At 42.6% G+C, this 25,433-nt stretch overlaps 1 protein-coding gene across 1 annotated transcript; it reads right to left on the bottom strand.

Moving 5' to 3' along the window:
- Positions 1-82: 82 nt before the first annotated feature.
- On the bottom strand, positions 83-24,375 carry PROSER2 (proline and serine rich 2). The gene is made up of 4 exons (XM_030238560.2): positions 24,219-24,375; positions 14,689-14,904; positions 4,745-4,997; positions 83-3,847 (listed from the first exon to the last, which is right to left on the bottom strand). Exons 2-4 carry the CDS (start codon positions 14,821-14,823, stop codon positions 2,853-2,855), a joined length of 1,383 nt encoding a protein of 460 aa, XP_030094420.2. The 5' UTR covers positions 14,824-14,904; positions 24,219-24,375; the 3' UTR covers positions 83-2,852.
- Between the last annotated feature and the right edge of the window lie 1,058 nt (positions 24,376-25,433).

The raw sequence follows: 25,433 nt of genomic DNA, 5'->3' as shown, positions 1-25,433 counted from the left end.
AAGAAAAAAAGTCACCTCCCTCCTCCAAAAAAGAGTCATGCTACTGGGTGGCAAAGAACACAATGGCACCTCCCATCAGCCATCATTTCATTGGGTTTATTCTAGTTTAATAGATGATTTATCAGATTTGTGCAAGACAGTTACCTCTAGCACAAAGGGAAAGAAAGTAAAATCACAGCAACATATACACACAAAACAAGATACACAAAATAGAGCTAAATTTATATACAGGTTATTAGCAGCTAGACTTAACTTCATTTAGTACATGGCTTTACTCACTACAGTTTTAGGCACAGAGAAGAATTTAACTGCTATGATGAAGGGCCACAATGAATACCTCGTTCCAAGTCCTCCCTGGGCAGAAACTGTTTTACCTAATGAAGATCTAACTCTCACTTCCCACCAGTTGAGGACACAGCCCTGCACAAAGGATGAGAGAACATGATACAGCTAATTCAGCATACAGCAACTTTAGATATTAAATATCTGGGGTATTTTTAAGTAGGGTGACATTACAGAGTTATTGAACTAGACTGAATTTCAATGAAACGGTGTCAGGGTTTTTTGCCCCTCGTTTGCTTAGCAAGGACTCTCAGCTGTAAACAACTCAAAGAAGAGCTGGCTAGAAATGATTAGATGTGGAGATTGCTTCGTATGCACTTCACATTCATAATGAAGAATTTGCTTTACCAGGATTTAAAAGCACAAAGGCCATGAAACATTTAAATGTACTTATCAGGTTATGTTAATAAATTATTATGCATCATCCACATGTCAGCCTGCATTCCAGCCTGCACTGCAGCACGTGCTTGGGTGTATTTTCTGTGTTCCCTAGTCTTTCTGATTTAGGACTGCAGACTCAGAGCCCAGCAGAACAAGCCTGTGCTTTACTTGTAGCACACAAGCAGCCTTTTTTGCTTCAGCAGCACCTCTCACGTTTGATTATGCATGCCCAAGTGCTCTGCCAGCCCAGGAACGGCCACATATTTTAATTACTTATTGCTTATGTATAGCAAGCATGTCACAATGAGGAACATGATCACTTACCCAATGAAAATGCTGAAAAGAATTACTACATAACAGAACCAGCCAGATACCGTAACAACACAATTAAAAATTTAAGCAGAAAGCAGATAATTAAAAAAAAAAAAAAACAAAACACAAAAAAAAACCCAAAAAAAACCAACCAAAAAACCCCTTAAATTATGAGGCAGGTTGAGAATGACACAAAGGTTTTTCCTTCACAACAGCTTCGTTTACAAGTACAGCTCAGCAAGTTTGAAATACTTTATCACAAGAACTACAAACTTGTTTATCACAGTTATGTCAGAGCTCCTCGCCAAAGGGTGTGTCAGTTTCTGCTGCAGCCACCCCTCCTCTTCTCCAAGGTTTATTGCTCAGCTACTCTGGAGAAGGAGTGCCTTGGTCGAGGCTTCAGAAAGTGCAGAGAGTAAATCAGTTTTTCCCTTTAGAAAAAAATCCAAAAACACTGAGAAATCAAACGTGAAGGAATAACAACAAAAAACAAAAAAATGGAGAGTTTGGCATTTGATTTTAAAGTGGCTATTCTTGATGTTTCCAGGTAATACAAAAAGGGAAGGAGTTTCAATGTGGAAGGGCAGCTTTGCCATATTAAAAAACTCCAAAAACATAATAACAAAAAATATATTTTGGGACCATCTTTACCAGCTTGTCTATTGAACAAAGGCAAAATACCACCAACCCTGACCATTCAGGAAAGATGCAGCTCTCCTGAAACTCCACATAGCCTGCAAGAATTTTGGCTGTAATTTCTGTTATGCATTGGCAGGGCAGAATCAAATAAGGCTGTGAACAGAGGATTAATAGGGCTGTCAAACTACAGGAAGACCAAATGAGAGTTTTAGAAGTAACAGAACTTAGAATTTGTGTAGTACAGCTACTGTTCAAAAAGTAGCAGCTCCTTCCCAGGAACCCCAACGTAAAAGAGAAGACTTTTAATGCTTTTGGTACAACATTAACTTGTTCCTATGGCTTCTCTGCTGTGAGATCCTCCCTGGACAGAGCAGTTGGGGTCACAGATTGTCAGGAGACTCTTTGGCTGTCAGTGCATATCCTTGAGGCTCTCCAGGCGCCTTTCCCTGGACACGTGGGCTGCTGGGGCATGACGGAGAAGCAGGTGGTGGGAGGGGAGGGCAGACTCCAGGTGCAGCAGCAGAGTGAGGCAGTCACCCAGACAAACCTAGGGATGCTCTGCCCAGGAGAAGGGCAAAGCAGAAGCCATCCTGTGCACAGTTCTGAGTCAAGGGGAGAGTGAGGAAGCAGAAGACTCCACTACTGGCACGGAAAGAAGCCAAGCCAGATAACACAGACAACAGAAAGTCACAGAAGGGTGTCACACTGTCAGAAATTTCAGCTGTGACATTATCTCGAGCTCCCATGGACAGACAGACAGACATGTGGGCAGGACAGACGGAGCTCTTTGTTTTGGCTTCAGAAAGAGCAAAAGCAAGATTTGCCGTTCAGTTCGCTATGTACAACAATACTGCACTGTACACTTCATTAACGAGATGCTGCCTGCTACAGTCCAGCATTAATTAAATAAAATTCCTCTTAGTCACAAAGAGCAACAGATGAGTATCTCTGTGGGAAGGAGAGCCAAACCCCACTGCTGTACATGACCCTATGTGGTGCCAGTCCTCCTGGGATAAACACAAGTGGCCATTTCACAGTGTCTAACACCTTCCTGGCTGGCCTGAAGCAGAGAACTTTCCCTTTTCTTCCAATTCACTTGATCCCAATCCTGTTGGGACTTTTCCAGCACAAAGCCATGCTATGACTTTCCCCCTACTGCCACAACATTCCCATTCAAGTTAGGCAGTCTCTTTCAGCAGTCCCAGTTTCCGGAGTGCCTCTCTCCTGGCTTCTTCAGTTGAGCCACGGCCGGAAAACTTCACCGTTATCCCTTGGGATCGAAACCCTGGAGGTCTGGGCAGAGAACCCGACCTCCTCCTCATGTCCAGGCTTACACCAGCTTGTTTATAATCATTACAACTTTTTTCTGTGTTCTGCTGTGGGCTACTGACTTTGTTAGTGTCAAGAGCCACCTCTGGTCTGATTGTTACAGTTTTGCCCATAGGAAGGAAAGGGCTGGGCTCACTTTTTAAAATCTCATGGATGTTTTGGTATCCGTTGGTAACAGCCTCTGACTGCTTGGGCTGCACATCAGGCTGCTGAGTGCTGGGGGCATGATCCACTTGGTCCTGAGCTGGTTTTCCCTTAACTAGGCCGAGTTTTGTCAGGGCTTCATAGCGCGTTTGCTCAGAGGAGAGATCCCGTAAGGAAGAACTTCTGCTACGTGACAAGAAATCGTTTTTGTGCAGCTTCTCCTCCAGTTCAGCTGCCAGAAGAGCTCCCCCATTGATGTTAGCCAGCACCTGAGCCCGCCGCTCCTGGACGTTAACGGCGGCTTTGGAAATGGTCTCGCTGAATTCCTTGCCACTGACATTTGTTATGTTGATGTTGCTTGGGAACCGGTGCAGTTTGGGGGCGGGGGCAGGAGGGTGCTTGGGTGCTGTGGAATAATCACCGTTGGCTACCTGGGCTTTCTTCCTGTCGGCATTCCCTTCCTTGAGGGGGCCGGGGAAGCGCGCCCGGCTCTCCATCTGCTGCTCCGAGATCTTCTGGGCCATGATGAGAGGAGTGGGGACAGAACGGAGCAACTTCGGATGCTGCACTGAAGGAGGGGGTGGAGGGGGAAGAGGAAGTGTCTCAGACACCGTTTGTGGTGGTGCAGGGGGGTGTGGGGGAAGGTCAGCAGGTACAGCCGGCGGCTGAGGACTCTCGGCTCTCCGAGGGGCATCCAACACTAAAAGGCAAAGCAGCAGAGATGTCATGAACTCTTCACGCAGAGCAGAATGCAAGCTAAAATGCTTCTTTTAACAGCATTTCTCTCCTCTCCCAACCTTTCTAACTCAACCTCAGCCCACATAGCCAGAAGAAACTGTAAGAGAAGTCCCAGCAATGGCATCTCTTAGGCAATGCTATAGCTCAAATCACCACGTTTACAAGGTGTCACTATCACAGCCCTCTCTCTGCCTTTCACTCACAGTCTGCGTGTTGCTTCACTGTGCTTCAATGGCTGCTCTTTCATAAGAGTTTTGCAGTTCTTTTTTTTTATTAAAACAGCCAGGAGAGGACACATTACACCCCACTGTGCGTACTAGCTGATAGAGTCATTGTCCAGTCACAGACTGAACACACTCTAGGGGTGACAAAAACAACATGCCATATGCTGCCTTGTCACAAACTCACTGACAGGATCGTATGCCTTTCAGTCCCACACAGAGTAACACCGAAAACAATCTGCTATCTTTAAACTCCAGGGAAAAAATCTTAAAACGTCTTGGGGAAGAGCAGAGCACAAACAGGTTGGTGAATACAGTCTGCCTTGTTGCAATGACTGTGCACAACAGTGACAACTCAGTCTCCAGGCAGAGGACTGAGACAGCAAACCAACAACTTCACCAGATGCATGACCTCCGTGAGGGAAAAGAAAAAAATATAAAAAAAGTTACAGTAACAGCAAGAATTTCAAAAACCCCAAGGCAAATTAAAATCACAGTCTTTAGAGCTCCTGATGAGTAACAAATTTATCTTGAGGTAGTAAGAAGGTACAGAATTTCTTTAGCAGTTTCTACAAAGAACTGGAGTAGATCAGGGCTGGATCAAAGGGAAAACCCACACTCACAAGAAACCCAGCTACCTGGTTCTGTATCTCTGCTGGAAGGGCCCTCATGGTCACTGCTCTCAGGTGTTGACTGCACCAAGTCAATGATATCTTCAGTCTCTGAATGACTGGACACATTTTCTTCTGTTGATCTTGGGGACTGACAGTGGATGCCACTGTCACGTAGGGCCATCTCCTCCAAGTCATCTTCTAAGGCATCTATGGTTTCCTCAAAGAACATGAGAACATCCTGTTCTTCATGAGTTAAGTATTTCAAACTTTCATCATCCTATGAGGAAAAAAGAAAAAACAAAAAGATTGACGCCTTCCCAAAGAGACATTTAGACATTACAATGTTAGAGGACAAAAAAATTTAAAAATCAAAAAACCAGCAATTGGTATTACATCCTTTAGTTTAGCAAAGAAGTTTTCATTTGAGTTGTACAGAGCAAATTACTAAAAGATCATAAAAGCCACAAGAGCTATTAAAAAAAAAAAAAAGGCCAAAATAAAAAGCCTTACACACACCTGTGCCTTTGCAGGGGTTAGGATGGCTTCTCCTGATTTCCAAACTGGGGCAAACTGTGTTCTGTGTCACATTCAGGGACTTGGGGAACAACATGGGAGGGAAAGGATGAACTCAGGACAGCCCCGGAAATGGATTGATTCTCTTTTTGCTCAAGTCCAAAGGGTGACATAACTTCTAGAAGCAATGTTGGAGCTGAGAAGTGTCTCTGCCACTACAAACTATAAATTATCCAGAGATACATAAGAGATTACAAAGAGGTAACAGTAAGGAGGGAGAGGACTTCTGAAGATTTTACCTTTGAGTTACAGAAAGGAAAACCCAAGAACAAATATGAAGACCTGTTTCTTAGCAGTACAGTGCCTTAGGCTATTTTCTTCAGCAGGAAATAATCCTGTAGACCACAGAAGTGATAAATAATCACTTGGATTATCCAGTCTTCATTTTCTGAGTCATTGCTCTTAATTAACTTGATTAACACATTATCACTATGCAAAGCTGGGCAGCAATGCTCTGACTCTTTTCCCTCCACCCTGGGAAACACTCACTTTTCCAGAAGCTTGGAGATGACAAAGAATGATTAAGAAAGGCACTGCATTAAGACAATGGATACAGGAAAGACCTTTCTCAAGAGCCCTGTGTAAGTTCTGGAATGTAAGTATATATTGTTGAAAAGCAAGTGAGGTTTTCCCTTTTCTGGACTGAATTTCTCCCCTGCCAAGCATATACTGGAAACTTTCCTGTCAGTAACTCAACAAGAAGCACCCAGGACACCTCACTGCACGTGCAGACAGGGTAAAAAGGCTACTTCTCAGTGGAGGGCTGAGAGAATTTAGGTAAATATATAAAGGTATGCAGTACAAATATTCAAGAGGTAGCACGTTCTTGCTAGGGCAGCACAACTTGCTTCAAACTCACCATGCCTGTTCAGATCATCTTACATTAGATTAGACTAAAAAAACCTGCGTGCAGCTCTACCTGTTAACTCCTTGCACAAACAAAGCTTTTACCCCCATTCTCAGCATTAAAAATAAGAATGACATAGCTCTGTACCAAAATAATGCCTATAGATTAAGAAATATAACGTGCTGCATTGTACCCAGTGGCAGCTGATCTCCAAGCACTCAGAATGTTTCACATGAAAAAATAAGTGGTTTGAGGCTCTTAGCCTGTGTGGCCAATAGAACATTTGGTGGGAGGGAAAGATGTACAGAGGCGTGGTTATTTCTAATTTAGTCTTAATATCCACAGTGTACTGTCAGAATAAGTAACTTATTCCAGCTTGCAGCAAAACTGCTACAAAAGCTAAAATTTGGATGCCATTTGCCAGTGCTGGTTTAAAAGATGAACTTCAAAGGCTGACGTAGTCCACAGCTCGCACCCACCACATGTGTTTTCAAAGGCCAAGGAAAGTTTTACAGCTGCACTTGAAAAGCAAGAGACAGACAAGCCTTCTTTTTTTGGGTTTTTTTTTGTGTGTGTGGTTTTTTTTCCTTAATGGATGTTGCAATCTCCTTCCTTCCCCACCCAAATACTCATAGGGCTGCTATGTCTAGTAGGCGAGAGAATGACAGGAAAGGAGCCCTTGTTAGGTAGCCCTGAGCTGGAGCTGAACAGGACTCCAAGAGCCTTTTGTTGAGGGTGAGCTTATTGCAAAAGCCAGACTTACAAGGCAAAGAAGAGGGGGTTGTGTTTAAGAAGTTCACAGTGGCAACAAATCCAGAGTGTGGTGCAGGAATTAGAGTATGCACCTAAAAAAACTGCTCCCACATTAGCTTAATTTGTTTGATCAAAAGCTGAGCAAACAATAAAGCAAGGAAGCAAAGACTTCCAAAACCACTTCTCTGCATCCTTTTCTGTGCTTCAAGACTAAACATTTTTCTATGACAGGTAAGATTTGCAGGAGAGATTCGCCTGATTTAACAATCTCTCATGGATCTTGTTGTGCCCCTTTAGGTAAAGGACCTAAACTGAGTAACCATCCTTTTGCAAACACATTTGTAATAAATAGCATACCAAGATGTGAAAGGCCAACTTCAACTCTGTTAGCACTTCGATCTGTTTCCTCATGCAGTCTCCCTTCAAGATGATCAATGTCCCATTTCATCAGAAAAAACAAAACAAAACAAACAAACAAACCAAAACCAACAGCTCTGGAGAACAGGCAGTGTTAGGTCAGGGCACTGTACTGAGATGCAAGGCATCCAATCTGGATAGAAACTCCCTCAGGCCAGATATGTTTCAGTTTGCCAGCCAAGGAAACAATCCCATTTTAGATACACAGTCACAGTGGAAAAAAAAAATCCTACTCAGGCTGGTCAAACCAAAGGAGCTCAGAGATGTAAAGCAAGCAGTGACTTGTTTTATTCCCACCTGTATTACAGCAAAGCCTTCAGAAAGATGGGAGGAATTTTCGTAACTTAAAGGTGCCAGTTTTAACTAAGGCTACCAAGTCTATTTGCAATTTTCCATACATTCCAAGTACTGGAACAGTTAATATTCTTTCCAGGCTAGTTTTCCAGGCCTCCTTTTTTCTTAATGAAGCTGTGCTTTTAAAATAGATGAAAAGTCTTTTCAGCTACTTGAGTTATTCACCTCATAGTTTCCATCTACTCCCTACTCTTGATACACAAACACACCTCACTAAATTAAATCTCACATTCACCTAACACTACAAACTTTAAAACTACTGTCAAAAGACAGCCTGAATTTGAAACTTGAATATTGTGCTTCAGCTTAAAATTACATTAAATTAGGAGGATTAAAAAGACTGCTCAGACAGAAGAAATTTGGGATGAAAACAGCTGAAATAGCTGAGTATGCTCAGCTGGCATTAATATTTTAGATCTCTCTGCAGCCAAACATTTCCTGCTTACGCCAAACAGGAAAGAGTCTGTTATAACACTGTTTGGTATAAAAGAGGAAAAATAAAGAAATAAGAAAAGAAGAATAGGATCTGGATCTAAGTTTCATAGAAAAAATTAGTTGATTCCTTTCCTACCTGTTCAATACAATGACTTAATATCCAGAGGCCCACAATTTTTCATACGCATCTGAAGAAATTCTGAACATCAAATCCAGATCTAAAATCCTAAGACCAGCACAGCTTTGACAGAAACAGAACACTACAGGAAATCCCAAGACATCTGCAGTACTTAAAAAAAAGATCTTCTAAAACCTGCTAAGGAACCACACTTCAATTAGCAAAATACCAGATTCATCTGATTTATCAATCACTTGACAGCACTGAAGAATTACTAGGCACAATTCCATGAGAAAGAAGTGACTGGGTGCTTCTCAAAAGAACCATGAAGGGAGCAAACTATTCGAAGGTGTAGTACAAAGGCCAGTGTAGCACCACTTGGGCCACAGTCTGTTAGTAACAAGGCAGTTCTACTTGTTAGAAGGGGTGAAAAGGAAAACCCTGCGTGCAGGAGCTGTGTCAGAACACACATAAAAGCTTTAGCACAGAAGAAGTCAAGTACCTCTGATTTACAGGAAAGGGAAATGGAATGGATTGTACTGCTGTGTTACTGAAGCTGGAATCATGTGAATTACAGCTAAGAACATGAACTACTACACAGGATCAGAAAAAACCCATTTAGCTCAGTAGCCTCAGGCAGCTACGAACACACAGGAGTAAGAGAGGATGTGGGAGGTGTTGCCGTATATTGGATGGGTATATTTTTTCCTCCCCTAAATCCTTCCAGTTTCCAGTAACACATGGCTCAAAGATTCCCCAGATGCATTGGCATCTGTGTATTTGATAGCACTTAATGAGCTTTTCTAGCATGAATTTGTCTTATTGTTTGAGCCATGGAAATGACTGGCATGCACAGCATTCTGTGGCAGGGAGTTCCAGAGTGTAATTGTGTGCTGTGTCAAAAAGTGCTTCCTCTACAACCCACTATCTGATGGTTTTGATAATACCATTTCATTTGGTGAAGAAGACTATAATATTGAGTGTTGTTTTCTTCAGTTTACAAGCATAATTGTACTGTGTGCTTCATAAGAGGTAGCAAAGCATGTAATCAATAGGTCCTAAGTGAGGAAACAAATTATCTACAAGTACTTAAAAGATAAATTAGATGAGCTAAAGTCATAAATGGACTAAATTACTCCTAACCTACTTTTAAAGAAAGCAAGCTGAATATCTACTTAAACTCTGAAGACATCTCTTTGATAAACAAAATTAGGCAGATCGGCCTATAGAAATTAAAGGGAAAAAGAAATTGTTAGAACAACATTGAGAAAAACAGGAAGACATTTCAGGCAAAAGCCACTAAATTTTTATAAAAACATCAAGTAATTTCACACCAAGCTCATTTCTCTTGAGAGGGTTCTTGACTTGACCAATAGGTGCAAGCACAAGATGTCACATACCTTCATTTGAAACTTTTATGACATGGTCCCAAAAAATGAACTCAGATGAACAAAAAATGATGCTAACATGAAGTTACTGCAAGGTACCCGTGCAATCTGTGATTCTGTCAGTTTAAGTGCCATAAAGAGGGAAAAAACTCTGCTGTTCAGGGATGCAGATCTCATTCTGGGATATATTAACCAGGGTGATGACATGACAGCACATCCTCATTCAGAACACAGAGTTCAGATCCAGTTGCTGAACTTTGGAAAGGATGCAGCCAAGCTGGACAGAGTCCAAAACAAAGCACGGAGTGCTGTGAGCTTAGCTGCACAGGAAGGCTCAAATAATGGAGCACATTACATTCAAAACAGAGGAGAATGAATGGGTGGTGGGCACATGCAGCCCTGTGTCCCTGAGTGTATTTTAAGATATAGAAAGTTGACCACCCACATAATAGCAACAAATCTTCTCTACATTCACTGAAGGTGAGACAAGTAGAAGCTAGCTTTCACATTACAGAAACTTTAATCCAAGTATTCAGTGAAAAGTAGTGAAATATATGAAGAAAACACTCTGGAAGTCCAGGAATGTCTATCAGCAAGGTTTAAAAAGCAGATTTGCCCACCTGCTGGAATAATCTCTATCAGATCCTGCTCAGAAGCACAATGATACAGTTTGTACACAGAGCCCAAACTGCCTTCAGGATCTGTATTCTCACTGGCACATTTTACACCAAGATCATTCCTTGCCAGGAGTCAGGGTCTTATTTTCCCAAGGCACACTGCTTCCTGGTCATACTAACATCAGCTTAAAGTGGATGAAGCATAGCATAGCTCTCTCCACACCCTGAAAGGAATGGCTTCCACCTGCCCCAAGACAGCCAGATCCATACAAAGTAAACAGTCAAAAATTCTTCTCATTTTTTGTGTATTGTTATTTGGCAAAGCCTTTGGACATGGTGAAAGGTCTTGTAGTACAGTAAAGCCTGTAGAGTATCAGTGTCAAGGGGGAAAACCACAATTTTCCAACAGGAGCCTTTCTCAGGACTTTCCCTTGAATGTATCTGAAATGTAGCTCAGCTTCACAAGACTCATTCAAATTGTGAGGAAAAAAGGTGGTAGTGGGCTAACAGACACATGATCTGTCTTTTTCCAGAACCCCTAAATCCACACTGGATTCCCAGTGGATTCTCTTCAGGGAGGTTGAGATATACCCCAACCTCCCTGAAGATACCAACATGGCGCACTTAAGATGCCAGATCTGTTGCATCTGAATTATTTGTACTGATCCAAAAAAGCACAAAGATCATACCAAATTTTTAGGCTACAGGAGACACCATAACTACAAAATAACCAGGTCACCCCTGAGTTAAATGGCTGAGTGTGTGAAACAAAACACTGAGCCAGCTCAGACGAGTCACAGCATAGCTGCGCTTCATGTCTATGTTCAGAATGTCACCTGTACTATACAAGGGATCCAGGAGTGACAAACCATCTCCAGTGACTGGTTATGAAGCCTTGTCAGAGCCAGAGAGGAAGCTTGTTTGAAGAAATAACAATCAGAACACGCAAAATCTTTTCAGAGTCATGGCCTCTCCCACTTTAAGCCATTTGATTAGGGATCAAATGTAATAGTCACTTGAACAAATTCTAGAGGCCACCACTGCCCCAAAAAGAGTGGTGGTGAACTGTGGCATTAACCAAGGATCTGCCTTATCCAAAGGCAAAAAAATAAAATATAAAACACAGTGTGATGCACCAAGAATAACAAGAACTCACTATCCCTCAAAGCTACCACTCAGTAAAACAAGTTCAGATACAGAAGGTAAAGTACTGAAGTTGTAGCAACAGATCTGAGGCACTGATACAGCTTATTGTTAGTGCAGTTCCAATTAGCACAGCTCACTTCAGGTACAACCAGCACCTCTGCCATGGTTTTCACAGGTAGCACAATTGTTCTAGCACATTACTCACACTTAGAAACTAAAGCAGTTATTCATGGCTGAGAATAGATACCCAGTCCAATTACCAGAGACAAGCACTGAAAGGATTGGCTTTAAGAAGCTGGTCTGTGCCTATTCAGTCAATGGAAAAAGGCAAATTGCTTCAAAAAAACCTCAAGACCTAGTTTTATCTTTGGATTAAGTGTACTTAAATTGCTGCAACTGTATTTTATGGCAAGTTAATTCTTATACCACATGTCTGGCAGTGTCATTACAGACTGGGTTTTGGAAGCTAGAATGCCAAGAGCAGAGTGTTTTTGTTTGCCCTCACCCTTGGGTAAATGCAACTGATTCCATGCATTGAGAGAATACACTTCTCTCAAGCAGATGCATGGATACCTCTTTTAACAAAGAAACCAAAATATGTGTGCAAATTAGTCCTCATATATAACAGCTTTTATAGCTACTAACGTTCACGTGAGATGAAGATAAAGGCATACATTTCTCCCATCTCAACTCAACCTTCTGTAACAGATTTGGCAGAATAAGTCCAGACCTGAACATTTGTAATTTCTATGGAAATACTCATAAAATCAAGGCAGCACTATATATGTAAGAGAAGCTGAGAAATTTGGCAAAATTAAACTGAAGTGACAACAGCTGGCTGGGAAGGATCTCACATACAGAATTTTAAGAACTTTTTAGCACATGGCAATTGATGTCCATCTCCTAGTCATTTCTAAACTGACAACCAGTTCCCAGCAAGCAGTGCCAGGACAGACACACAGGATTCAGAACCAGCCAGGAGTCAGCCAAACCAGCTGTGAGCAGTCAGCAAAGGCTAAAGCCAGTCCAAGTGCTTGTCTCTATTATCACATCCCTGGGTTTGTTTGAATTCCACAGATGCAATACAAAGGTTATATTTAGTAACCAATGCAGTCTGACACTGAGAAGCTTAAGAGCCTGTTTTTTTCACAATCAAGTGGGAAGAAACCTGCAGCACTATGGGTCTGTCATAAGAAGCACTGTCACACTTCTTTCCTTTGCAATGCCATTACAAAAACACAAAAAAACAAAGCCAACCCTGACCTTTCTTGCCATGTCTCTAGGTGAACAGACCCAGGAAAGTGATAAATGAAGAGGCAGTTAGGTCTTTAGTTGCTTCTGTTTCAGGGTCCAGTATGCCTGAAAATACTTCCTCACTTTTCTCAGAACTGTTATAATAGAAAATCTTTGTCTACACAAAGGTATCTACCCCTTTCTTCTAATTAGGCCATCAAAGCTTCTGCATCTTCTAAACTTTTATATAACAAAATTACTGAAGCAAGAAGATAAGGAGCATGTTCCAGCAATTAAGCAGAATTTCCTTCATGCTCAGTTTAACAGAGACCCCATTCTCAAATTCAGAAACTGAAATTATGCCTGTATTGGAGACTTTATATGTCCAGCCTTGGACATGCCACCTACTATACCGCTGTAAGAAAAATCATGAAGGAGATCCATGGCATGCCAATTAAATTGGTCGGTACACAATTCACTGTCTTCATGCACAAACTCAAACAAGACAAATGAAAGGCTCTGTGAACTGCTAATTCCCAGGTCTGATGGGAATTGCCTAAGCCTACCGCTAACTTTTACTCCATCTATAAATTACTGCATTACAGAGTAGGAAGGGATTCCAATTCTAGCTGATGCATCACCATATGGGTTATCACATGGCAGTATCTAGTTGGACTAAGGGAATTTACGTCATCTTCTGACACAGCAGACCCAGGATGAGACTGTACAAACAGACTGATTTATACATAGCTTTGTTATTCAATACTGATTTTTTCAAATGTCTAATCTTATGTCTGCTACTGCAACTAAGAATAAAACCCAAGGAAACATGATTGACTATTACTTGTTAACCTGGAAACTAGTGCTAGAGTAATAAGCAGAATTAACTTGCAATTCTGAGTAAAATTAAGTTGTAATTCTCTAGCAAAGTACTACTTCCACCGTAATTCTCTAAAATTCAACTAACCTTCATAAAACAAACAACATACACTAACTTCCTCGGTCCAAATGATGTATTTAACCTCTACCCTCCTGACCCTTCACAACTTTTTTCTAGAACAGATCAGAAACAGTTAAGGAACTAAATTTCACCGTACTTGTTTTGTGTTTTAACTAGCAACACACGCTGAGGGATAAGCGTCATATTAACAGTAAGTATTTTCAATAGAAACAACAAAAAAAGGACCTGCATTTGAATTGCCTCCAGGTGCCAGAAAGCTCACAAAGTAGCACAAAACCATGAGTGTGTCTGAGGTTTACAGATAAATACAGGTTTTGCCACTTACTCTTTCACAGAAAACTACCACATTAAAAGGAAATTATCAGGGAGAGCAGAGGGAAGGAGACAGAAAGCCTAATTCCATATTTAAGGCAAGACAGGGATTTAGATTTCCAAGCAAGCATGTTTACCAGTGTGTTCTTTCCTCAATTAAAAATGGATGCTTTTCAAATGGTTGGGATGGTAAAAAAAAATATGGAAGGAACCATACCTGTGCTTTCTAGGCTTAGCCTGTCACAGTACAAAGTGTACTGTTGAGTTCACTGCCTGATTCACCCTGCTAATTGGGAAGAATGCAGAAGTGCATCCTACTCCCTCAGTTACTCACTCACAATTTAAATGGCCACACACTCATCTCACTAATGTGAGCACAGCTTTGTTTATGGTGACATATTTGTTACTCATCTAATTAGGGTGGAATAAGCTGAGACCTTTATTCAGGAGTGTCAACAAAGAGATTAAGCAAAAGCAGTGTGTAGAACCACCACTATCCTTAAGTTTCTTCATGAGCTACTTAACAAAGCAAGGGCAGAGCTGCCCTTACTGCCATTCCTGGTTCTCTGAGAGGAAGGGCTGGAGAGAAGCACTCTCCAAGCTCTCAGAGACAATCAGACCAGAATAACAAGCTTTTATACCAAAGCTGAGAAGTTATTTCCGGCCTTTGAGTTTAAAAACCGAGACAACACCAGCAACCACTTAGGATTAGAAATGGCAGAAATCAATCTTAATAAAACAAAAATCGCGTCATGTGGGACAGAGCTATTAATGTAATCTGTATCACTAAGCACAAGGCTCATTAAACACTTACCAAGGCAAGATTTCTGCACCTAGCTTGGCTGCCATGGTTCTCCACATTGCCAGCCCTTTCCATGCTCCCGTGCGTGTGCTCTGGAGAGATTTCAGATGCCATTTCAGGAGAATCCACCAGGAGATTCCTAGGCATCACACCTTCTTGACCTATTGATCCCGACGCAGCACAGAATGCCAGCAGTGTGTTACGTGGGGCTGCTCACTTGATTCATGTCTGGAAACAGAGAACAGAACAGAATGTGGTATGGGATCAAATCTGCTAGTTAAAACACTTGAAGAGGAAATAAAGATCCCATGCAAGTTAATAATGGGCATATCTTTATGTCCTGAAACACATTTATTGCTTTATGAGCATCTTCTAAAACACTGGTTTTGTTCAAAAAGGTTACTAAAATTCAACATAAAAAGGTTCTGTATCCCATCTCTCGTGCTTCCAAACCAGATGTCTATGGACAGTTAGAAGCAAGGATCCTGAATATATCCTTGTCCTACAAATTCAGTTTTCTTTTCCATTATGGCACATCATTAACAGTAATAAAATCCCACTGGCTGAGATACCAACTGGCACAGCTCAAGTACTTTTATCTTTATTTGGTTTTAAACAAGAATTCTATTTATGGGATCACATGAGGGAAACAGAACTCCATTCATTTCCTAACACTGCTGCAGTTAACTCGTGCTACTGAAGCAGCTCTATGCCACCTGCTTCTGGTGAAAGATCAATGAGCAGAACTTGGTGCCATTTTTGCATCAACGCATTACAAATTGTGTTTTAAAGCTTCAAGAGCTTTTATTTCACTCAGCCATGAAGAAATAGTACTTGTACATTTGGAAGACATTTACTGAAACAGACATATGCATCAGCACTCACTGGAGGAAAAGCCCCCAATTTTTTAAGCTTTCCCAATGCCCAGTTCTGTAAAACTTTTGAATTATTGTCATCTCCCAAAACACTCTGGCAGAATTTTTTCTTTGATTCTCAAGGACACAAACACAAAAGTTATCTTAGTGGACTAACAGCATGAGCAGGGGGTAGGCAAAACATAGAACCTAGCTCATTTCTCACTGTGATACATTAAAGCACCCTTAGCAAGCAAGGCAATTTCTTATTGCAAACAGTCCATCTTTTCACCCAGCCTGCCTGTGACCCGTGGACAGCAGTGACACATTCCTCAAAACAGCTGGTTCTGAAGTGCCAAGTTATATGCAACCAGCTGGGAAATGGACACCAATCCCCTGACACTGCACAAATTAAATGAGATGCTCCTGCTTCCCAAGTGCTTCTCCCTTTATTATGGCTCAAGAGGTGACACGAGAAGCAAAGTCAAGCCTGCATTTCCAATTCAATCGGATTGCTTCTCCTTGCTCCCCACAGCTGTGGGCTGAGGGCTGAGAAACCAGAGCCTTCTGGTAAGCTGATTAGTGTTTCATAGCAGTGAGATAACATCTGCCAATACTGAGCAACAATTCCATCCCGCTGATCCCTCCTCCCAGGAGAGGGCTATGACATTACCAGAGGTGCCTTGCCTGTGCCGCAGCACCACCGTGTCCTGTGGGAAAGCTCCCACACAATGCAGTTAGGCTGCAGTCCAGCAAGTCTTGGAAGCACATCCACAATCCAGAGCACTGGGTTGCCACAACAAAAACATCTCATAGCCCTTCTTAGGAACACGAGGTCTAACAATCAAATTTAGCCTTACTTTTACACAAAAAGAACGTTCTTCCCTTCTTTTTTTCTATTAAGAACTTTAGCTATCAATGATAGAATGCATCCTCAGGATAATGGGCTGTAAGTGATGCCCAGAGAGGTAGAAGCATGCTCACAGTCCTGGTTTTCAGACTCTCAGGACAGGCAGGCACAGGAGCACTGAGGCAGCTGCTGTACTTATGGCTGCTGCAGCAAGCTAAAGAGAAAAACAGCAACAGCCCAAGCGTGGAACAACAGCAGCTCCATCTACAACAAACCCCATGGTGCTGAAAAGCCACACACAAACACGTCCACACAAGAAAACATATGCAATTTTTGGAAGCCAACATTATTAATCTTGAAAATCTTGACTCCTCTGAAATCCTACACTTGAACAACACACATACAAATACATACTTAATTTTTAGAAGGTGGGTCTATCAGAGCATCTTGACACCTCTGAAATTCAGAGAAATCTCCCACTGACTTCAGATTCCATCCTATGACTGTCAAGATGATGTTCAGATGGAAAAGAGAGACCGGCAAGAGGTGAGTACTTCTACTGACATTCAACACAAGGCAAATGTTATTTCTCTTCAGCAATTTTAAGTTGCAGCATCAAATTTTTTATCCAGGTGTCCCCAGTATAAACTGAATAGGCCATGTTTGTCCAGTTCCTCAGTGATGCTACAGACAACTGTGAGATCTCTAGAATTACACTCAAAACTACGAACATTTTATGGACTGTATTATGAGAGGTCACTGCTGCCGATTACATTAGCTATCAAATTACAATTACAGATTACAATAGATATCACAAATAAACCCCACATTTAAAAACTAACCAGGAGAAGATATTAATTGATGTGATATTAATTGATGTCACCAAGAAACAAATCAAGAGGCCCAGATTTTGAGGGAGAAGTATTTAAGAGTATTTTTCTGCTTTCTCCAACAGCAGTACCTCAGTTTAACCAGGACTAAGTTCATGGTAGGCTATCTGCATTCAGGACAGCGGGAACACCCAGATTCAGCAGCAATAAACATTAAAGCCACGAATTATAAATAACAACAAATACCTCTGCTCCCAGCAAGCTCCCATTACTCATTCTGGAGCTGCAGTTCAGATGTTTCACAAAGCTCCTGAACAATGACTAAAGGCAGTGAGTGCAACTGGTTCAGAGAGCCACCCACACAAGAGCCAGTATCAAACATTACAGCACTGGTCCTGCTTTTGTGTTAGAAGCTTTGGCTTCTTTGGGAGTTTTACTCAATTCAGAAAAGCCTGGGAGCTGTGCAATGGTCTGCGAGCCTGCAGAAAAGGCGTGGGGGAAGATTTTTTCCCCTTCTACCTTTTACATCATCTTTACCACATCAAAGGTACATGTCAATAAAATCATAATCCACTCATATACATTATTTCTTCCCCCCTTTGCTGTGTTCTTTATGCTTTGATAAACTCCTACACCTTTGTACACTGTCTAGAGCAGTTAGAGTGGATGTGAGGCTGCCTGGCACCGCTGCAATACATAAAGCATGTTTTACAGACAAATACCTCTCTTTCCTATGCTTAACACTAAAGTCCCTTCACCTTCTGTATGTCATCTCTACTAAGAGAAAGACTTCATAAGTTTAAGATAGAAATAGTCAAGAACCTAGAGAATTTTTTTGACCCCACTCTTTCAGTAGGATTGCCAAGGTAACAAGCAGGGTTCAAAATTAAGGTAACCTTGCTCAGAGAGAAGGAATAGCAGGACGACAGGCAGCTGTTCCTCCTGACCTTCAGAGATGCATTAAATATGAAAGTTGCTCACAATGGGATTTGTTGTTCAGTCATTGTAGCTGAGTATTTTTTAGCTTGGCTTAAGAGATGTGTGCCTGTACCATTAGGGATTAATAATAAAAAATATCAGATCATGACAGGAGCACAGAAGTGTGACAGTAACAGTACTATTTGGAGAGAGGATCCCAGATATTAAACCAGAAATGCATCTTAGGGCAGATGTGATTCTATCATCTGAAGTGATCACTTCTTGGTTACACCAGAGATAGCTTTCATGAGATATTTAAAACAATATAAGTCACATATCATGCACATTTTTCAGAGAGTAGAAGGAGGAAATTGAAAGATTCTGAAGTTAGCACTGAATTTCACCTCCAAAGATTTAATTTTGCTTTGACAGAGGCAAGTAATTCAGACAGAATGTATTAAGTTCCCATCAAAGATAAGGTGTGGTCTGTCCTTTCAAAAAGGATATTTTTACAGTTTTGCTGACTAAGGTTACTTCTTCACCGAAGCTCAATGTTAGCATTTACAAGGGACTGTTTCTATAGTAGCAGGAGATTGAAAGAATTTTTTATTAACAATCCTGTTTGAAGACTAGCTTAATAGGCAAAAAGATCAATCCCACAAAAGTGCAAGACATTTAAATGCTAAAAATCAACTGCTACGTAAGCCAGGAGCCAAAAGTCAGCAGACAGCACCAGGCCATTAACTGCACAATATACTTAAGGTGAGTTGACAATTTTTAGAAAATTATCATGCATTTTTAAAAGGGGACAAGATCAGTGTGTCCCTTTCACTATACATACAATTTCTAGAACACTCTCTGCATGAAACATTTCTGAAGATAGATTTCTAAGCCTCGTTGTACTCTGAGCATCACACAGACTTTGCCTTTGGTCTTAACCAGCTCTTTCTCAGTGATTCAACTGAAACAGAAGTGGCCAGTGAACTTCAAGGTTGGTTTAATCTGTCAGCTGTGCACAGACATAGCAATGCACACACTGTCAGTCACCTTGCACTCCATGGTGGTGGTTGAGTTTGGAGAGTTAAGCATCTGGAAAAAAACATCTGGAAACACTCTGTGGTCATTAGAAGTGTTACCATGGGATGGGTTTTATAAAAATGACGGTACAGGAGCAGACTGGAGACCTGTATCAGCCTCTGACAGTTGTCAGCAGAGCAGTAAAACAAGGCAAAGGAGAGCAGGAATTCATTCAGATTCCTGCCTGCTGTGGTCAGGAGACCACAGGGCTTCCCAAAACAGGTCAGGTATTTGTGTCTAATAACCTCATGAATTTTTCCTTGAATTAAGTGCTCCTGCAACATACCACTGAACCAGCTGTACAAAACCAGAGCTGAACAAAACCAGCTGACCCATGACATGTCTTCACTGAGCCACTGCTGTTCCAAACTCCTCAAAACTAACTGATGGTTAGTTACAGTGGACACGTTTCCTCCTTCTGAACAGGGCTATCAGCAACTGAATTCTTCTTACCTCCTTCAGGATGTGGAATACTGAGTAAATCCTTGAGCTTTAGGAGGGTTAACCCCACTCTTGTGATATACAGTGAGACTGAAGCTTTCTGGTAAAAGAATAGACTAAGTAACTGTACTGCCTACAGAGGGCAAACCTCACAGGCAAGTTGACCAATTCCAGGAGTACACAGGATAAACTGATGAGGTTTTGCTGAACACATAAAAATACCACAGAATCAGAGAGTAAATTTATAAGCTGTTCTTACAGAAAGAAACAAAACAAAACCGAACTAACAACAAACAACAGCTGATGTTTAGGAACCAAGGTAAACCAAAACTGGCCAGCATGGTTAAATTCTGACTTTTCTTCTCCATTCCTAAGTGTAGAAGCTTGTGATAACACTGATTCACAGTCTCGATCTGCTCATGAAAAATCCCATGTGTTGGAAACAGTCATGGCTATTTAACATCCAGTAACCCGGAAACATTCCTGCCCTTGTTTAGAAGGGGACTGTCCCCACCGTATGGCCAGACAAATAAAAATACTGACCATTAATGGAAAAAGAACAAAAAAAGGAAAATACACACCCAAAGAATCCATGACAGTAAGGTCCACTAAATGAGAGCCAGGCCAACAGCATTTTTATAGACACTTCCTTGGACATCAATATTGATTTGCAGAACAGGTGACAAGTAGGACTGAATAATGTTCAGCCAAGTGTGAACTCAGGGGGCTCTCATGGCAGCCCATGGCAGATAAACAACTACATCAAAGTAATTATAGAGTGACAAGTCTTACTTACAACCATGCAAGTCTCCCAGAATCCAATGTATGTAACCCCAATATTTTGTTTTAAACTTTCTGGTTTCTGTGGCACACTTGTGACAATTCAAACTTTCCTTTACAGGCTGGGGAGCTACAAAATCCGTTAGTTTTGGAGCTAAAAACAAAGATTCTCTCAGTCTTCTAAATCTGGAAGTTGGAGCCTCAAGAAACACACTGAATGTCATTCATACAACTCGCACCAGAATTTGTGAGAGCTGCCAACAGTGAAATAACTAATCCTGTGTACATACATTTTTGAAAGAACTAGATGGGCAAGGCACCAATTCAGTAAACTCAAATCTGTCTGACTTCACTAGGACATTCCATCACACACTTAAATGGGTCCGTGAATTGGATCTCAAATTAAATGTAGCAACCACTTAAAAAGAAAGGAAACAATCACAAACCAACATTTTCATCGCCCAAATAATAATTCAATTACTACACTGAGTTCTCCAAATCATGCTTTATTCAGAAACAATGCCTAAGGTCACACCTTTGACCACATTAATCCAAGCCTGATGATACCAGAAAAGGAGGAATCCATAATGTGCTTCATTTTTAACTGGTCTTTCTAGATTTTCAAGAGCATCCTTTTTACTGTTTTGAGACCCTATGGTTCAGAGACTTTGTTATATACAACCAAGCCAGCACAAGAGCACAGCTCATTGCTACTTCATACTGCTCTCTGCAGTATTTGGGAAATGCTCCTTCTTTTAAGGTAGTGGAATACCAGGGCAGGATTTGATGATGCTAAACATATTGATCCACCCTCAAGATGGTAAGAGATGTGCCCACACATCTTTGCCTTTTCCCTCGCAAATAAACTCTGTTCAGTTCACTACATCAGCAACAGCTTCAGCTGAATCTTGCTGCCTAAAATGAAGGCCAGTGGCAACAGCTCCTACACAACATTGTGGATTAAACCATCAAAGATCCCTGAATTGCTCACATTTCCCACTCATTTAGTGACAGCATTGCTTCCTGTCCCAACTGAAAATAAAACTAGAGCCAGTGACAAGCAGTTACTTTTCTGTAGATTAAGGTTTTACCTAAGGATAACGATAAGGCTCTCACTGGGACTCTCCAGTTGAGATTTGATGACCAGCAGCTGCTCAGTGGGAGGATACCCAGAGTGCCTCTCCAGTCCTATATGGGGCTTTGAACACATCCAGGTGATGGCTGAGCTCTCCTGACTTCAATTTGCCTTATGCAAATTTCAACAAGGAAAGCATCCCATTCTTTTCAAGTTACTCTTTTTAAATCTCCCCTGTTAACATCAGGGTGGTGCTATCTGTGACAACCAACACTTTAGAACCATGAAGTGTACATAAACAATTTCAGGCACAGACGCCTCTGTAATTAGTCAACTTCTGTCTTGTTACAGGTGCAGCATTGCTGGGGTTTAAGGTTTCATTATGTAACTGCTGCTACAGTCATAGCAATGGTGAGGCAAATCCTGTTTTACACAGTATTTAGGATAGCAAGACAATTTTCAACCCCAGTACAGCAGTGTCACAGTTTCACAACTGGATTTTAGGCTGCTATCCTCTGTTTCTTTTTGTGACTGCTGTGCTGGTGTGGAGAAGAAAGCAAAGGACATCTGAAGCGCAAAGCATGAGTGTTTACTTTAAAAATTAGTTAATTTTGGACATTTCATTCCTTTGTAAGTACATAAAGGTCTGCCTGCCCAAGGTAAACAAAGCTGAAAACAGCACTGGCAAAAAAAAGCAGTAGAGTCTTGGCCCTGGACTTTACTTGGTACAGGGATCATACGTACACACCCAATTGAAAAGAATATATTTAAGCAGTTAGTTATACTGGAAATTAAAATCACTTGCTTTTATTTTTTAATTAAAAAAAAAAAGGAGGAGGGAGGATTTGGTAACAGTAACAGCCTGTCTGGCTGGCTTTGAAAGCCACATTCATATGCTCATTTATTTTCATGCTCCAGTATTTCAGAAGGTCAGTCAGCCTGAGACTTGTCAACTGCTCAGGAGTTAAGTTGTTCCAGTTACTATATCCAACCAGCAATCCGTCTGCCAGCATTCTTGGTTAATATTTCTCTCAGAGGCATGCAGAGAAAAAAAGCAGCTATAACTAACAGGATGAGAGGGGTTTTACTACTGACAAAACAGAAATGCAATATAGGAATCTCCCTGCTCCTTTCTAATGCCAGGCGTTACTTGCACTTCTAGTCATAAAACTTAATTCTACTCATTCACTCCCTATAGTAAAACCCCCAAACAAATCCTTGGTAAGAAAGACACAGCTGGGAAAATCTATTCCATTTCTGAGAAATAAGTAATATCTTCATTTCTTAGAGACCCAAGCAAGCAGCATTCCCCCCCCCCCCTTTTATTGTTGAAACATCAGCTCCCCTCTTATACAACAGTAATTCCTGCAAAGGAAGGAGAAAAGCACAATCATAATTTTTTAAAGTAGTGCCTGTACAAGAAAGGCCATCTACGATGCTGCATCAGTCAAGGATCTGTATCAAAGCCTTAAAATAATACCTTTTTATTAGCATAAGCCAGAAATTGCAAAAGCTTTTAAAGCTAAGACTTATGCTTTAGGGTTTAGCAAGAAGTCTTTTAGAAAAAGGGAGGGGAAAGGAAGTAACTGTTTTATTTCTGATACTTGTTACAGCTTAAAATCCTTGGAAAATGTTTAGAAAATTTCGGAAGAGGCTGTCTTATCTTTTTCCTATTTCATCTGCATGCTTGTTACCACAGGAATCATCTCTTGCTATACCCATGCACAAGACCAAGCACAAGAGAGCTCCACTTGCAGCAACCTCCTCTCACTGCCACACTAAAACAAAAACTATTCAGGAAACATGCCCTTGAGATCCTGGATTGCTGAAAATCCCAAGAGTGTTTTCAAGGCTGTGCTTTCTCTTTACATGCACCAAACCTCACCCGAGCCACCTAAGATTAAGATCTGAAGAAGCACCAGCCTTCTCATGCTTACCACCTCCAGATGGAAAAGGCACCTGACAGGTGGAAGGGAAAAAAAGTATCCTGAGCTAGAATCTGCCACTGTTTACACCAACAGCTTTTCCAATGGAAACCCTAAATTGCAGACAGTTGGAAAGCAAAGAGGAGGCACAAGGCAGCTATTCCTCATCACCCTTAGTCAGGCAGGAAGAGCACACATCAAAGTTTTATAGGTATGAAACCTTTACTTAAACGTATTTTCGTAAAGTTCCCGATAAACAGAAGCAAATTTGACGTTATGCTAGACAAGAACAAGAATCCACAGGGGTAAAAAATTCTTAACAGCTCAGCAGTGGGAAGCCAAGCCTCACACACGGCAGGGCAGCAGTTTGCTGATAGTTTTTCTCCTCCCCGCCTGTGTACCAAAACTAACGCAAGCCCAAAGCAGCTCTACGGGGCTGTGCCGGTCCCTGTCCCCGGTCCCGCCCGCCGCCCCGAGCCCGCGCAGCGCACGGAGCACCCAGCGTCCCGGCCGCCGCTGCTCTTGGAACAGGAGGGAAGAATAATTAAAAATCCATTAGTGAGTAATAAGAGCAACGCCGAACCATTCCCACGGCGGGCTGGCAGGGGCGCGCAGCTCCGCGGCCTCTCCCCGCAGGGAGACCGAGCAGGGGGCAGGCGGAGCGGCGCGAGTTCGCCCCCTCACGCCAGTGACCCGAGAGCCAGCAGGAACGAGCCCGGGGGGAGCGAAGACCCCCTCAGCCGGGGGCCCGCGCAGGGCCAGGGGAGCCCCCCGAGGAGGGGCGGCACTCACCGGCTTTGGGGTCCGCGCCTCTCCCAGCCAAGGGCGGAACGAGCCCCAGCGGAGGACAGGCAGGTGGTCGGAGCAGCACCGCGGTCTCCGCCAAGCTGCCGCCCCGAACTCATGCGCACTGCGCCGGCCGCCACCCACGGCGGGCGGATAAAGCGGCCGGGCGGTGGCTCAGCCCGGCCCGGCTCCGCCTCGCCCGGGCGGGACCGCCGCCTTTGTCCCGGCGCTCGGGGCAGGGCGTGAGGGAGGGGGGTAGTCTGCCCTGTCGAAGGGCGGCTGCCGTGCGGTCGGGGCTGAGGGGCTGCGCTGTCCCTGGAGCGGAGCCCAGTGTGTTGGAGATACGAAGTTCCTCAGGGGTCTGGAGAATTTCACTTGTGAGGAAAGAGTGCCTGATCAGCCTCGGGAAGAGGTGATTTAGATGGGACCTCATCAATGTCTCTCAGTATCTAAAGGGAGCGTGTCAGAGGATGGATCAGGCTCTGCTCAGCAGTGTCACTCAGTAGAGCAAAGGGCAGAAACTGATGCCCAGAAGTTCCACCTGAACATGAGGAAGAATTTCTGTCGTGTGCAGTAACCAAGCACTGGAACAGGTCACCCAGAGAGGGTGTGGAGTCCCCTTCACCAGAGATATTCCAGAACTGTCTGGCAAAATCTGATGCTTCACTGCTGGGTTGCTCCCGACCTCACCAATTCTGTGGTTCTGTGTCCCTCCACTGTGTGGGGGACATGGGAATCCACAGCCACCCTGTGAGGGCAGGGAGCCATGGTGGGCACAGTGGGAGAGGGGACAGGGACACCTTTGGCTGCCTCAGCGAACCCTGAGGTGAAACCTGCCCCGCTCATGCCCAGGGAAGTTGTGGATGCCCCATCCCTAGAAGTGTTCAAGGCCAGGCTGGATGGGGCTCTGAGCAACCTGGTCTAGTTGAAGGTGTCCCTGCCTGTTGCAGGGAGTTGGAACTGGATGCTCTTCAAGACTTCCTTCCAACTCAAACCATTCTGTGGCTCTATGATCCCGTGAGGTGTAAATTGTGTTGGATCTGGTGTCTGAGGGGCTTGTCCCTCCATTAAACTACTGGGAAATGGTGAATGTAAAAGAGAAAATCACTGTCACAATTGCCTGAATCTGCCTCCTCAGTGGGGAAAAGGTTTACCTGCCTTGTTAATCTGTGCCACCCATATACTTAAGAGCTCAATAAAAAATATTGCCTATTTGTACTC

This window comes from Serinus canaria, chromosome 1A (genome assembly GCF_022539315.1).
Source record: "Serinus canaria isolate serCan28SL12 chromosome 1A, serCan2020, whole genome shotgun sequence".
Taxonomy (NCBI): Eukaryota; Metazoa; Chordata; class Aves; order Passeriformes; family Fringillidae; genus Serinus; species Serinus canaria.
The sequence above is the reverse complement of the archived record's forward strand: the minus strand, read 5'-3'. Positions and strand labels throughout refer to the sequence as shown.